Here is a 14,668-nt window from a genome sequence, read left to right on the forward strand (position 1 = left end):
GAACCAAAGATATTAAATTACCTTTGGTATGAGCTGTTTTTTTAATTTGGAACGGACATGGATGAGTGGTTATCGTCATGGCTCGTTAGCGATTCACCGCAAAATTTTGCAAAATGTAAACAAAAATAATGCCGAATTTTCCAATATAGAAAAAAATGACTCAAATATTTCCACATTGATCCTAACTGGTATAAAATAGTTTCAATCTGCAATGACGTATTCAATTTTACCCAAAGTGAAACTTTATACTTACTGTACAAACAAAAACAGGAACCATTTATTCAACATAGGGAACTGGTTGTCAGTAGGCTACTCACGTTTCACGAACTGTTTTGCCTGGGTCATTATACAATCTTACAGGTTTAGGGCGTAAGTAATTAATGTTCAGTTGGTAGTCAAATGTAAACTTGTATTAATTTTAATAGAGAGTTTTCAATTTAAAGGTTACTAACATCATATTGCTGTGGATACAGCGATATGGCAGCAGCTGATGTCGAAAATATCTAGGAGTATGAAGTTGAAAATAGACTGGAAATGCTAAGATTACTTGACAAGTAAGGTTCTGGTAAAATCACGTGTAATTTTTAATGGTTTCAAAAAGCCAGTATGCGTTCTGATGAACCTAAATTTATTTAGTATAAGTTTTATATTGTACTTACTCACCTGATTTGTAAGTTACCCACCTACATGTAGTTAAGTTGTGACAGGATTTCAAACTTCAAGTGTGGATAAAACTAAGATTACACATATACAGCCATAAAACTTGGCATTGCATACCGCAGATTTTGTAAAAGGTGACTTAAAATGTATACTGGCAAACTGTTTAAAGTGAAATTATTAGCCGGTAAAGTTTCAATTTAGTGTTGTGGCTAATAGATAGCTCATTTTGATTGACTTACAAAAATATTTCATTTTAATGTATTTACTATAATTGCAGCCAAACAAACTTTCTGTTTTTTGTAATTTGTAAAATTAAGAATCATACCTGAATATTTTTTTTATCCAAAGTATTTTGATAATCTATTCCGATCTAATGTAAGTTTGCATACATGGTTAAAATATTGGAGATAATTTTCTCTGCATTTTGAAGCCAATTTTCATTAATATTTTTGAAGTTACGATTTTCTACTTTACTACTACAATAATTTATTTGGTAATACGGGGATTTAGTGCTACTTGCCTTTGTTTGTGTTTAGTTAAAAGAGAAGTTTGCCGCTGTCATCAAAGTAGAAATGGAAGATGAAAATCTGGAAAGGGTTCTAGACTACATTTATACTGATGTTGTTAATATTTCAACTGAAAATGCCTTGGATATACTGGAGGATGCTGAGTATACACAGATTGATGGTATGTTTTAAATTGGCTTACAATCTTGATTTCTTAATGGTAAATTAGTTAGCACTGTTATCGAACACTGATTCAGTTGAGTTACCATTACTGAATTGACACTGAATTTCAAACGGGAGAACACATTAGACAAAATACATGTAAATGCCTTTCGCTATTCAGCAACAGTCGCATGGTAAACATTCCCTAGTTCTCTCCCGTGCCAAGACCTGATTTTTAACTTCAATTTAACCCTGATTTATGGATGCAAAGTAAATACACCAAAGAACGAAATAACTTTCCTTATTTAAAACTTTGATTTATTGGATTAAATATTTTAAAGCCTGTAACCTTTGTTCAACTCAATAAAATAAACTGAGCGAGCGAGCATTTTCTTATCCTTAAAACTTTTATTCTTTAAATGACATATTTCCTCTAGTTCTAAAATACAAATGTGCGAATTTCATCTTGAAAATGGTGGATGTTGACAATTGCTTGAAAATGCTTGCTTATGCCCAGCGGTACAATTTATCCAAACTGGTCGATAAAGCAAACCAAGTTATTTCTGACAACTTTGCAGCTGTTGTACAACAAGAAGATTTTAAACAACTGAAAGATAATGCAATGTCTGCAATAATTCAGCATAAAAACACCAAGGTTTCTTACAATAGATTAAATTTGTTTAAATGAATGAACATTTAAATCAAATCCATTTACATAATAGATTGAAAGTGGTAATAAAAATTCTCTTTTACCCTCATATAAGCTAGAGAAAAATTGATTGTAGGTTAACCATTATATTTAACAATAAAGTTTTAATATTAATATTTTGTACAAGAATTAGTTTTTGTGTAATAACATATATTCTACATAGTGCTATTCTATGTTAAAATAATTCTTTCTTACTGCCTACTGCAGTGGCCCCAACAACTTTTAGCTAATTAGAAACAACAAAAAAGTTATATTTTTTGTGGGACCTTTACTAGAACGTCAGCAAAGTAGTTCGCTGTCATATATTAGAAAATTATTATAGCAAAATGTGTGGTGACATTTAGACCCAACATGAATTTAATTTAGAAACAAGAGGAAATTGTGTTTGCTGGAATAATCCAATGGATCAATTTCAAACCCAGTCGCAAACCTGTATTTGTGAGTCTTTTCTCGCAACTTGATCTTTCAAATTTTTCGGGTGAATTTTTGAACTCAACCGTTATTACAGAGGTTAGTATTTAAATACAATAACTTGCTACAAGTTTATATTATTTTATTTGTGATTATATATTAACAAATTTTGAGGCTTCAAAAACTGAAAACTGATCCTTTTAACAGAATTAATAAAAAAATAAAACAATAGGTATTTTAGGATTTGGTTCTTGGAAATCATCAATGCTGCCTTGCTGTTATGGCAGCAATGAAATCTTTCCTCCCAAAAAAGCAAATGATACCAAAAGGTAATACCTGGTATATTTTTTTAGAAGAATAACTAAATAAACCGTTTTTGTTCTGAAATTTGTTCGTAATAGTAATTAATGATTAATATTTGACCTTTTTTATTGCATGTACCTTGCCTTAAAGAACCAAAAAAAATACTTCCATTCAAACAACAGCATCCGCCACAAGGTAACTATTTAGGATGTATAAAAAATTAAAAATGACCTAAAATCATTTGTTAACTGTTTAAAAAACTTACAAATTTATTTTCTTGTTTTTTATGGAATTAGGGAAGAAACAACACATTCCACAACAACCTCAACACCAAGGTATATATGTTTTAGGATGTCTTGTTTAACTTTATATTGTCAAGGCAATACTGGTGTGGGCAGTGTTCTTAGTTTTTAAGTAAAAATAAGTCAGTTGCTGTTAAATGTGTTCACTGTTGCCTGTAATGACATTTTTATTTTCATAAAACATTGAGTTAAATATATTCTTTTCGATTAAATATTATATGTTTTTTTCAAGCAAAATATACCATTATAAGTGAATTTTATGATTTCTTTGTAAGACTGGTTTTGTGTGATAAAAGGGTTCAAAATTGATATGCATGTAGAATCATTAAAAACTAGTTGCAGCTGATTTAAAATTCTGTTTGTTAAATATATATTTTAAAAAAAGTGTGTTTTTTTAAGGGTCAACAAACGTCTTACAACTTGGAACCATTAAATCACAAAAACAATGCATTCTACATGATTTTTCAACCAAAACCTACCAGAGGATGCCAGTATATCTTCACTCTTTTTTGTATTAAATCATCAAAAAAGACAAATTTTAGTATTATAGTATAACTGATATGTCTATTAGTGATAGTTTTATTATAATATTTTATTTAATTATTTTATTGTTTTTTAAGGTTTTAATTATCAAGTCAAATCAATTTAGCAGTTTCTAGCAGCGTTTGTATTTATTTTTTGATTAGGATATGCTTGTTGGTGCCAATGGGGCTACTATAGTGAAATGCAACGATCGAATATTTACATTTGGAGGAACTGCCTCTAATATGAACAGTTGCCAAGTGTTTCACTTTGCCAATAAGACATGGTTCCGTTTGCCCGATATGCCAGAACGCCGACATGATGCAGCATGTGCTGTTCATAATGGTTAGACTTTTTTAATGGTGATTTTCATATAAATAGTAAACAATCGTGTAATAAGCGTTTGCTAACCACTTATGCAGTATCATTGCAACTTCGGTTTGTGCAAAAAAAAAATGCTTGACAACCAACGGACAAAACAACTTTTTTATGTGGTCTCTTATGCTGAGACCGATTCCAGTGTTGTAATGACTTTGGTCAATGCCTTTGCACTCAAGTCACTGTTGTCAAATTACTTGGCTCAAGTCTTTCGGACAAATTAATTGGCTTGACTTAATTCTATAGAACAAATAATTTGAGTTAAAAAAAGTGTTTTTAATTAGGTTATTTATCTACATTTTGCACAACAAAAATTGCTTGCTATGTGTTGCGTTTTTGTTTGACAACACAAAGCACAGCAATGTATTTTTATTTGGATTTTGCTTGATATTTATGCACCAAACCAGGTCTAATCTACATAACTGGTGGCTGGGGACAAGACACACAATTGTCATCTTGCCTAATCTACGACCCCAACGCTAACCGCTGGTTCAAGGGCCCTGACTTGTCGCAGCCGAGATCTCAACACGCAATGGTCGAATACAATGGTAAACTGACTGAACAACTTACAAATTACATAAATATGCTGTTGCTACCAGGTATAGTATATTTTAATTACAAATTACATTCTTGCTATCAAAAGCAAGGCTGTGGAATTGGGTAAAATCAACCCGAGTTCGACTCCCGAAAATGAACCCGAATCTGACTCCATAGTCTCGACTCCGACTCACACCAAATGTGCCGTTTTCATCGAGTTCTGAGTCTGTCTCCGACTTCCCCTAATTGAAAGTAGTAACAATATAAATTTTAAATATTGATATACCTATATGAGGGATGTCTACCATTGAGTAGGGTTCCAATTTGGTAACGCATGAAAGTTAAAAGACCGAAACTAATTTTACTACAAAAACGTACTGACTTCTAATTAATATTTTACCTGCGCAATGCTTCCATGGAAAACTAAACTGTGTTTTTTGTTTGATTGTAGTAACAACACATTTCACCATAGGAGAGTGTCTTGTTTTTTCTCTTTCGTTTTGCTTAGTTGAAAAACTTGTTCTATTAAAATTCAATATACTGAAGAGACAAAAATGAAAATAAAGACACTGATTTTTGTCTTTTACGTTTTGTACTTAAATTCTATCAAAATCTTTCTGCAAAGAATTAAAAGTCAGTCCATATGTATACAAATAATATCTGGAATTATTCTTTGTAAGGACTGACAGGTGAAATAAAAGAATTTATCGCTTTTTATCGACTTTATATTATCTGACACTATATTCTAACGATCAACGATTTTTTAGCGAATGAAAAACTGTTTGTGTAAACTTTAATACAGGTTCGCTGGTCGTGATTGGTGGAATCAAGTGGGTGGCCGGACTCGATTCATGCGAGCGTTTAACAAATACTGGATGGTCGCCTTTCAAGTCACTCAGCAGTCCGAGATCAGGCCTGGCTACTGTTGTCCTCGGAGAGAGCATATACGCAATTGGCGGAAGCAATGGTATACACTTTTTAACTGTCTTTAATTAGTTGTATGGAAAGTGCGGGACCCATGGAACACCTCAATCTTGCGCAACCTGTTGGCAAAACTGAAGAAAATTTTGGTTGTGGGAATGTGATTTTGTGTACATAACTTCGTCTAAAAAGTTCTACAGCGTGCTTTGGGAAATGGTTGATTTATTACAATTTTTCACTCTTTTATGTGAAAATGTACTTTGTTAGCTTGTAATCATATTCTTAGATTTTAAGGACACTAGCATGTCAACTTTTAAGACCAGAGCACCTAATAAGGCAGTGCTTCCGAACCATTGGTGATTGAGCTGCTATTTAAGTTGGGTCGCTAAGCATTTCTAAATGTTACAGTTTTGTATCACATCGGGAAATTGTTGCATTATAATAACGTAATATTTGTGCAACAAAGTAAGAAATACGTAACATTTAGATGCGTTTTGTCGCATTAACTATTTCAGTACGTATACGCCAGTAGAAGATGCAGTTTTTATGTAACAGTTAATCTTTTTTTCAGTAAGTTGCATTTTAAATTATTGCTAAACAATTTAGTCATACCTCATTTTGGGTCACACAATAAAAATTGCATTGAAAGTGGGTCGCGAACTGAAAAAGGTTGAGGAGCACTGTAATAAGGGATTGTTTACTGGCTACGAAGTTCGCTTATCTACATATTTTTGTAGATCTGTGGTCGGACGGCAAGCCTACGGTGGAACGATACGAATCCAGAAACAACGCGTGGTGCAAAATCCAACCCATGAACCATGGACGTCAGAACCATGGACGTCAGAACCACGCAGTTTGTGTGCTGCAGGGAAAAATATACTCCGTAGGAGGGTAAGAAATAGAGCAACAAAGATAAGTCTTTAGTTTAAATACATTTTAATAAATCAAAAGCACATAGGCTCGACTGTTCAGTTTACAAAGATTGTTGCAGTTTAGTAATTAAAGTTACGAATAGTTAGACCTAGTTATGACAAAAGTTGACGTTTTGTAGTTGTTTTAACTCCATACTGTTGTAGCTATATGTGGTTTTGCCAGTGCTCCCTCTAAGAAAATTTCCAACTGTGCAAATATTTTTTGTAGTGCGCAAAAATATTTTAAGTCTGAGTTTTGATGACGTCATAAAGCGTGACATCATAAAACAAATATTCTTAAAGAAGTTGATGTGTAACTGCAATTGTGTTGTAATACATTCAAGAATATGGCAACAAAGCGGCCGCGCAATCCGATTTTTTTTGGTTAAATTGACAAAACGTCCAATTTAGCACACAATCTAGATTCGCAAAATACTCGCTCATTCGCATTTTTCAAGATGAATATGCTAACATGTGAGGGCCATTAATTGACTTCACAGCTCTATCTGCACAGAAATCACGTAAAAAATGAGGTTGTGTTAAAAATATTCGTCCCCCAAAATGCATTTCGGTTTCATGATCATGAATTATTGTCAAACACTCCACTGCTGTGTTCAGAACTTTTCTAAACTAATTTGAGAATAATGTATAGGTGCGCAAACGACAAATCTTATTGCGCAATTTGCGCATCTTAGAGGGAACACTTAGTAAAATTGCGTTAATCAACCCCCCTACAAAGCAATCGGCAATGTGTTAACGTAGCTTTTCGGCTTGTCACGAGCAGGCCTGTATCTCAGTAAACTACGAAACATTCAGCTTTACATCAAATCCAGTTACGTAATAAGTTGTGGGGTTTTAATAACACAGGCAGTGCAAGAATTTTATTTGCACTTTAAATTACCCAAATCAATATCTTAGGTGACTGGTAAACGTTTGTTTTGACAAGTTGAATGGGTGTACAGATGGTGTGTGTGCAATGTGCATATTTTTACTATGGTTACAGATGTAACAGCTTGACGGTGGAAGTTTTCGACCCAGAAGATGGCAGATGGACCGATTTTCGTCGATCTGAACTTTTGGCTGGATGCGTTTATATTGTTGCTGTTTAAACTAAGGAATTGTAAAAGCGTTTGTATATTTGAATAAAATGCTTAACAATCTCGTCTTGTTTGGCGATAAATGTGTTTTTTCTAAAAATTAATGCTGAACATGGAATTCCTTTATTATTACATCCTTGATTGTAGACCTGTGCACATGCGGCTAAACTCGGTGTTTTAATGACTTAAGTCAATGACTTAGTGACTTATGTGCACTTCAGTCGCTGATTTCCAATGACTTGACCGAAGTTATTTAGTCAAATGACTTATATCTTGGTCTTAAATTAGTGTGCTTTAATTCAACACAATTGAGTAAAATCTGTTTTTAAGCCTATTATGAAGTGCAATAAATGTTAACTTACTCATTGATTGTTGTGTTTTCTTTAAAATATTAGTCAGACTGTCTTTAATATTTGTTTTGCATTCAAAAGTCGTGACTTGAATTTGAATTTTTTTGGCAATGACTAAAACTTAGATTGTTATTGTTTATAAATAACTTGACCAATACTTAAAACTTAAGTAAACGAACGCGATCTGACTCCACGATTAAAGCAAGATGCACACCAGACGCGGTTGGCGGCAAGTGGCGCGTTTTTGCGTTCGACGGCAAGCGACGGGGTATTCACACCAGACGGCGTCATGCCGTGACGGCGTGATTTTTTAGCTTGAAACGGCTGACGGCAAAGTTAAATCAGATTTAACTTTTCCGTCAGCCGCACTACTTGCAGACTGAAGAGCTGTGTGCAGAACCTTGTTGCAACGGGACAATTTCGTAGTTTTAAGCTGGTTTGCTTGAGGATAGAAGGTTTATGTAATATTTATTTATGGTAAGGGTACAGTTTGTCTTTCCCTAATATTTTTTTTTTTAAAAGTGTCGCAAGAAGAATAAAAGACACGATGAAATGTGAATAATGTTGGTTTGATTTAATTATTTTGGTGTTGTGTTGTAGACTTTTGTTAAGATAAACTTTTGCTTAAAAAACAATGGAATTCAATGAAATGCTGATACAATTGGTTCAGGATTCTCCCTGTATATATGATTCTGGTAGCAGCCAGTACAAGGATCAAAAGCGGAAAGAAAATGTGTGGAAACATATTGCCCAACAAACTGGCCAGACAAATAAGACTTGATACCCGGTAAATTATTTTAATCATGACACGATTATCAATGTTGCAGTTGAAACTTGCATGAAGCGCTGGAAGAGTTTGCGAGACCGCTTTGCTAAAGAAAAGAGGAAGAATGAAAATGCGCAAAAAAGTGGTGCTGCTGCTGCAAATTTACAGGGTGAGAGCACTATGAGGCTCTTAAATTTTTGCAAGAGCATTTGAGGCATAAAGTGTGTGATTTTTAAAATTAATAGAAATTTTTTTAATGTGCTCTGTTGACAACTGTGATTTTTCATAGGACTGTTGGCAACTTTCGCCAAACCTCCAGTCCAATTATTAATTTCACACAAGATGAAGCTATACCAGAAGATGGTATTTTTATATTTGTTCGGTTTCAATCAATTCAATTTAACATATACTAATGTATAGTGTCTTGCACTTTTTGTATGCTTATGTGCACTTTTGGACAGTCTAGTTGTTTTCAATTTCATATGCTCCTGGTGTTGTGTTAGTGTCTTGTATTTTTATATGCTTTTTTGTACTTTTTATATTCCAAGTGTTAATTGTGTGTACTCATGGTATTCTGTTACCTCATTATATTTTTTGTTCTGTATTATTAGCCAATGTTTATGCTGTTTCTGGCTTATCAAACATGAAAATGTGCAAAAGCTTTGTTTGCTTTATTGAATATGTACAAAAACAAATTTAACAAAACAGTGAATGAAAAGAACGAGGTTCATATGTAGCAAAGGTAATGCAGATCCTTACTGGGCTTTAATAACAAATTGTTCACATTGCTAAGATATTTGTCTTAATAAATAAAAAACATGCATGACTATTTGATTCTTTACTGGGGTGGGGTTTAATATACTCCTTCTGTCAAGCACACTGACCCACTTTATTTGGCTATAAGCGTCCAAAAGCGCAAATAACCATGGACACATAAGTTATGAACCGTTACTTTTCGTGCCCTTTTGACTTTGGCAAAGCCTTTGTTCAGTACAAGATGATCCATTCCTATCCCGCTGTGTTTGCAAGACAAAAACACTTCGTCGCCGCGTCGCCAAACGCATAGCTGGTGTGAACGCCGTTTTTGCGTCAAACGATACAGGAAATTCTAAACAATTTACGAAACACGAGTATAGCAATATGTTAAGTGTTTAAAGAATACACACAGCAGGCTGACGTGGCGACGACGGGATTTTAACCCTGTGTAGCGAATTCCTTGGAACTTTGTGACCCCGTCAACTCTCTCCATTCTGTGAACAGCCTGCCGGCTGAATCGCTCATGCTGTCACTCTAATTTCCCGTCGCGTTTGAATTAGTAATTATTCACATCTGTCCGATGTAGGCTATATAAGAAATGTTGTAAATCGTTAATTTAGCAGTTCCACTGTTCACTTAGCTGGGGTCAGATCGCTACGTACGTACACGAAGGTAATTTTTGTATGTATCGTAAGTACCTGTGTAAGTACTGTTTGTCGTTTGTTGGTTTATTTGCAATAAATATTCCTTCATTGTGCTCAAAACCCACACCTGTAACATTATGGAGCAAGATGCTACAAACCTATACGTAAAAAAGACTGACGGTCTCGGGCCAGGGATTTTTCAGTTTGGAGGTCACGGGTCGAAAATAAAACTTTGTGTTAACCTTACTTGACTTAATAAATACAAAAAACAAAAAAAATCGTTAAATGAATATTTGTTTTCTTTTTTAGTATCAATATTAGGGTCATCTATGAAACATAATGCTGTCCAGAATAATTAAAACGGCCGGCAAGATCCGGTCGGTTGGTCGTAATTTGGTGTCCCCTGGTTTAGAACAAACAGCACGATAAATGTTGAGATGTCAAATACCGCGGTAAAATGTTCTTGGGTTTGTCAAGTATTCAGTCGGCCAACTTCCAGTGTTGACGTAATTAGCTGTGAAATTTGTTCACATGTTGTGGACTTTTTAAAAATCTTCATTGTACAACTTTTAAAATACAAATGCGCAATTTTTAGCAGAAAATAAGTACTTTAACTGGTGAAATTAGTGTTACTTAGAATCCTAAAAGCAGCTTTTTGAAGATGAGCAGCGTGAAATTGCTTCAGCGCATTTTTTCGGCAAAGGTATATTATTTGGCGCTCTTTTACTTATGTACGTAAACATTAATAAAAATTAACTTTCTTCAAATGCCGCATACCACAACGCATATTGTTTGGGTTATGGTGGGGGTTAGCGTTTGGTTAAGCGTGGGCCAAGTTATTATTAATAATAAACATAATATTACTTGACCCACCCTCACCCAAACGCTAACCCGCACCCTAACCCAAACAATATGCGTTGTGGTATGCGGTATTATTTTGTTTTGTTTTTTTGCATAACTTTTGACGTACATAAGCAAAAGAGCGCCGATTATTTTTATTTTTGGTAGTTTGGTAATTTTGTGGAAGTCTTGCTCTGGTTTGAACCAATCTCAATAAATATAACCATGTTGACTACTCCAGAAGACCCAACTTAATTAGGCACACTGGTCTAAGTCAAGTCATTTATGAAAATTAAGTCCCAGTCTGAGCTATTACTATGACAAGTCCAGATCAAATTTGTTTTTTACAGTAACGAAACGAATGTCAAAAATGAAGTTGCAAGGAAAAAATAAATATGGGGTAATAAATATAATAGTAATACTTGACCCACAAAAATTAGCACCCTCACTCGAATAATGTTAGAGATATAAATCCCTGGAAGAAAATGTGGTAGAATTCTAGACCAGCGACCACAAATTTATATGTTTTAAACTGTTATGATTGATTAGCACATTCTATTGAGAGTTATTTGCAAATAGCAACCATTAAAAACAAAACAAGTCAACTTAACTGTTTATACTTAAGAAAACAGTAAATACTCTAATTTTACCAATTTTTTTGATACTGCTCTACCTCAAACTTTTCATGAAAAGTTTTCTTCAAGATAGGGACCAGCTTTTATACAGGTTTAAGGTCAATACCTTTATGCATTATATTTTGAGTGTAATGTAAATTGTACAATATATAAAAAAGTCAATTTTGTTGTCCATAAAACTCCATATAAAAAATTTTTTCTCTCTCACTGACAATTATGGCCTCAATAATACCATGACAAAAAATAAAGCCCTGATGTGTAAGGCATGTGAACACTGTGTAAAAACATTTCAACAACCACTGTTGTCATCAGTTATTACTTAATAATGTATATATTGATTATTGTGGGAGGATTAAAAAAAGCTAATATTAAACTTGATTGTTGATTGGGTCAAAAAGCCATTCTAAATATAATTGCTAAAATTAACAGTGTCGCATCGCCCCAAATCAGCGTTCTATCAGTTCGTCGTCGCAATGTTGTCGTCCACTCGGTGTACCATTTGTCATCGAACAAACAGGACGAGGCGAAAGGACCTACGATATATACTCTCGTCTGCTGAAGGAGCGCATCGTCTGCCTCATGGCACCAGTTGATGACTTTGTTTCTGGCCTTATAGTGGCCCAACTCCTCTTTTTACAGTCAGAAAGCAAAAAGCAGCCGGTGCATATGTACATCAACAGTCCTGGTATGGTGGTTTGAAGTGTTGTTATATTCAGGTTGCTTTACCTTTTCGCCTTTTTTCTTCATTTCAACGAGAATCCTTTCCGCTTTTTTAGCATGTTAGTGCCGCTTGAGTATCATTTTGGCATTCAGCGACTTTCATATTAAAGGTTATCCAATGTTGTTAATATTAAATCTTGTTGGATATATGAATGGAAACAAATACTTTTACAATTTTATAGTTCAAATGTTACAACACTCATGGTCGGTAGTATATATAATAATAATGTTAATATATTTTGTCTGACAAAGGCAACCATCCATAATTCAAAATTGCTGAAAGCATGTCTGTATTTTTTCTAGTTGTGGGTTTGGAAAAACAACTTTATTTAACACTGCCCTGTTTTTTGGTTTTAAATCTCTAAAAATTTGATGTATTTATGTATCAAAATTGTCATTCTGCTGCCATCTTCAGCGTAACGTTGCAGTTAAAATGTTTTTCTTATGTGATGCTGTTGTTTATTTTTAAATACAGAAAAATTTATTGTACTTATATCAAAATTTTCATTCCATTGCCATATTCAGAAAGTAACATTACAGTTTACTTGTTTTTTTTTTGCAGGTGGTGCCGTGACGGCGGGATTAGCAATTTACGACACAATGCAGCTGATCCAGTGTCCTGTGGCAACCTGGTGTGTCGGCCAGGCCTGCAGTATGGGTTCGCTACTTTTGTCGGCAGGGGCCCCAGGCATGCGCAACGCTCTACCCAACTCTCGGATCATGGTTCACCAGCCATTAGGTGGAGCACAGGTAATAAAAGTGTAACATATGGGCATGATAAATATGTGCATCTTTTATTTTGTGTGTGACCACTTAGTGAAATCTCCTTGTAAATTAAAAGTTTGAAAACTAACGAAATTTTTTCGCTGTTTGCGGGTTACTACCTTAAGTATAATCAGATTTCTATTGGATCGCATAAAATTTCACCCCTGATTAACAGTTAATAATATAAAATGCTTAAAAGCTACATGTTGTTCTAACAAAATTGCTACTAGAAATGTACTTGAGCAGAGAACTGGCTGAGTTTGATTTGGTCAGCGACTGTGAAAGATTGCAGACTCATGGCTTAAAGCCTAAGTTTCTATTTCATACTGGTATTACTACTTTTTGTATCTGATTTTTATTTTTACAGGGCCAAGCTTCCGACATTATTATTCAAGCGAATGAAATTAAAAAAGTAAAGGAAAAGTTGAATAAACTTTATGTGAAACACTCAGGCCAAAGTTTTGATGCAATAGGTTTGTAACTTTTTTTCGTATTTAAAAAAATAGTTTTTTTCTGTTTTTAAAATCTTTAAAATCCGAAAAAGAACGACATCTAAAACAACTTAATTTAAAACAAGTTTCACTGCAAATGGCGGTGTCAATTCTGGCCAAAAAATTGTTTTCATATGTTGAACTATGAAAATAAATACTGGAAAATTAAAAGTGTTCGAAAAAAAATATTTACACCGTCTTTTTACAATATAAAAACTAGTATTTCAACAGTAATTTTTTTTAATTTGCTTTTCCTTAATTGACATGTCCTACCGAAAAAGGAAGTCTAATGCGGTTTAAAACAACTTTAATCAAACTATTTGCTTTGCCAGAAAAAGCGCTGGACCGCGACAATTTCATGGACCCATATGAGGCCAAAGAGTTTGGTTTAATCGACACTGTGCTTGAACACAACCTAGATATTCCCAGCCCGAAAAAGTGAGCACTTGGCTGAATTGAGGCCAAACAAAGTGCTACCCTTGTAGCTATATCTAACAGGTCAAGTATCTGGTTAAGGAAGGTTCCAGCATCTTGTTTCTGCTACTAGTTACGCGTTTGTTTGCATTGTTTTATTTATATTTTACTATTTATCAAGGAATAAAACAAGATTACTTTTCATATTGATACAAGTACATTCAGTTTTTATATATGGTTAGAAAATTATGCAAAAATATAGATGCCTGATTTTGTACAACTTTCAACAAACTTACAGCAATTTTAGTTCTACATTTACCAAAGCAATCCATGTCTATATACTATCTAGCGACAAAAAACCTGCTGTTAGGTGATTACGTTGACCCGAAGTTAGTTTCAAACAAATGTTCCAACTTTTACAAATCGTTTTCGCTTTACACTGAACCGCGGTTTGTGTGTAACTTTTGTTTCACATTTCCTACGAGTTGTTTCCAACCAATAAAAGTTTTTAAACATTTGGAACTAATAGAAGTTTTAAACATTTGTGTTTAGCCACAAACCACACTACATGAAAGAGAGGTGTATTAATTAAACTAATACGTTTCTGCCGTAACATCTGACGATCTTTCGCGGAACACCAGTTGCATTCACTGGACTATGTTATTGCAATAAATAAACTGCATCTTGAAGCACAATTGGGTATAAATATGAAATACCCATATGTTGTTATACTTTCTCCCGACTGATTTGCATACAAGTGGTCAGAGGCGTAGATTTGTCTTTAAAATATCGAAACTAAAGAATTTTATAGCCTACTATTTGCTGGTTTCTTTATTGTCAGTAAGGAGTTTAATATTACATCCGGGCT

At 34.0% G+C, this 14,668-nt stretch overlaps 2 protein-coding genes across 2 annotated transcripts; both read left to right on the top strand.

Annotated features, from left to right (window-relative positions):
- Nucleotides 1–1,008: 1,008 nt before the first annotated feature.
- Nucleotides 1,009–7,431, top strand: LOC146163311 (kelch-like protein 23). Its single transcript, XM_083380439.1, has 7 exons — nt 1,009–1,035; nt 1,197–1,347; nt 1,766–1,983; nt 2,690–2,777; nt 5,293–5,457; nt 6,149–6,302; nt 7,326–7,431. Exons 2-7 carry the CDS (start codon nt 1,233–1,235, stop codon nt 7,429–7,431), a joined length of 846 nt encoding a protein of 281 aa, XP_083236565.1. The 5' UTR covers nt 1,009–1,035; nt 1,197–1,232.
- A 1,228-nt stretch (nt 7,432–8,659) lies between these two features.
- LOC146163312 (ATP-dependent Clp protease proteolytic subunit 1, mitochondrial-like) lies at nt 8,660–14,004 on the top strand. Its single transcript, XM_083380440.1, has 5 exons — nt 8,660–8,704; nt 11,840–12,095; nt 12,693–12,880; nt 13,263–13,368; nt 13,719–14,004. Exons 1-5 carry the CDS (start codon nt 8,660–8,662, stop codon nt 13,826–13,828), a joined length of 705 nt encoding a protein of 234 aa, XP_083236566.1. The 3' UTR covers nt 13,829–14,004.
- The last annotated feature ends 664 nt before the right edge of the window (nt 14,005–14,668 follow it).

Source organism: Ascidiella aspersa, chromosome 2, assembly GCF_963924565.1.
Source record: "Ascidiella aspersa chromosome 2, kaAscAspe10.2, whole genome shotgun sequence".
Taxonomy (NCBI): Eukaryota; Metazoa; Chordata; class Ascidiacea; order Phlebobranchia; family Ascidiidae; genus Ascidiella; species Ascidiella aspersa.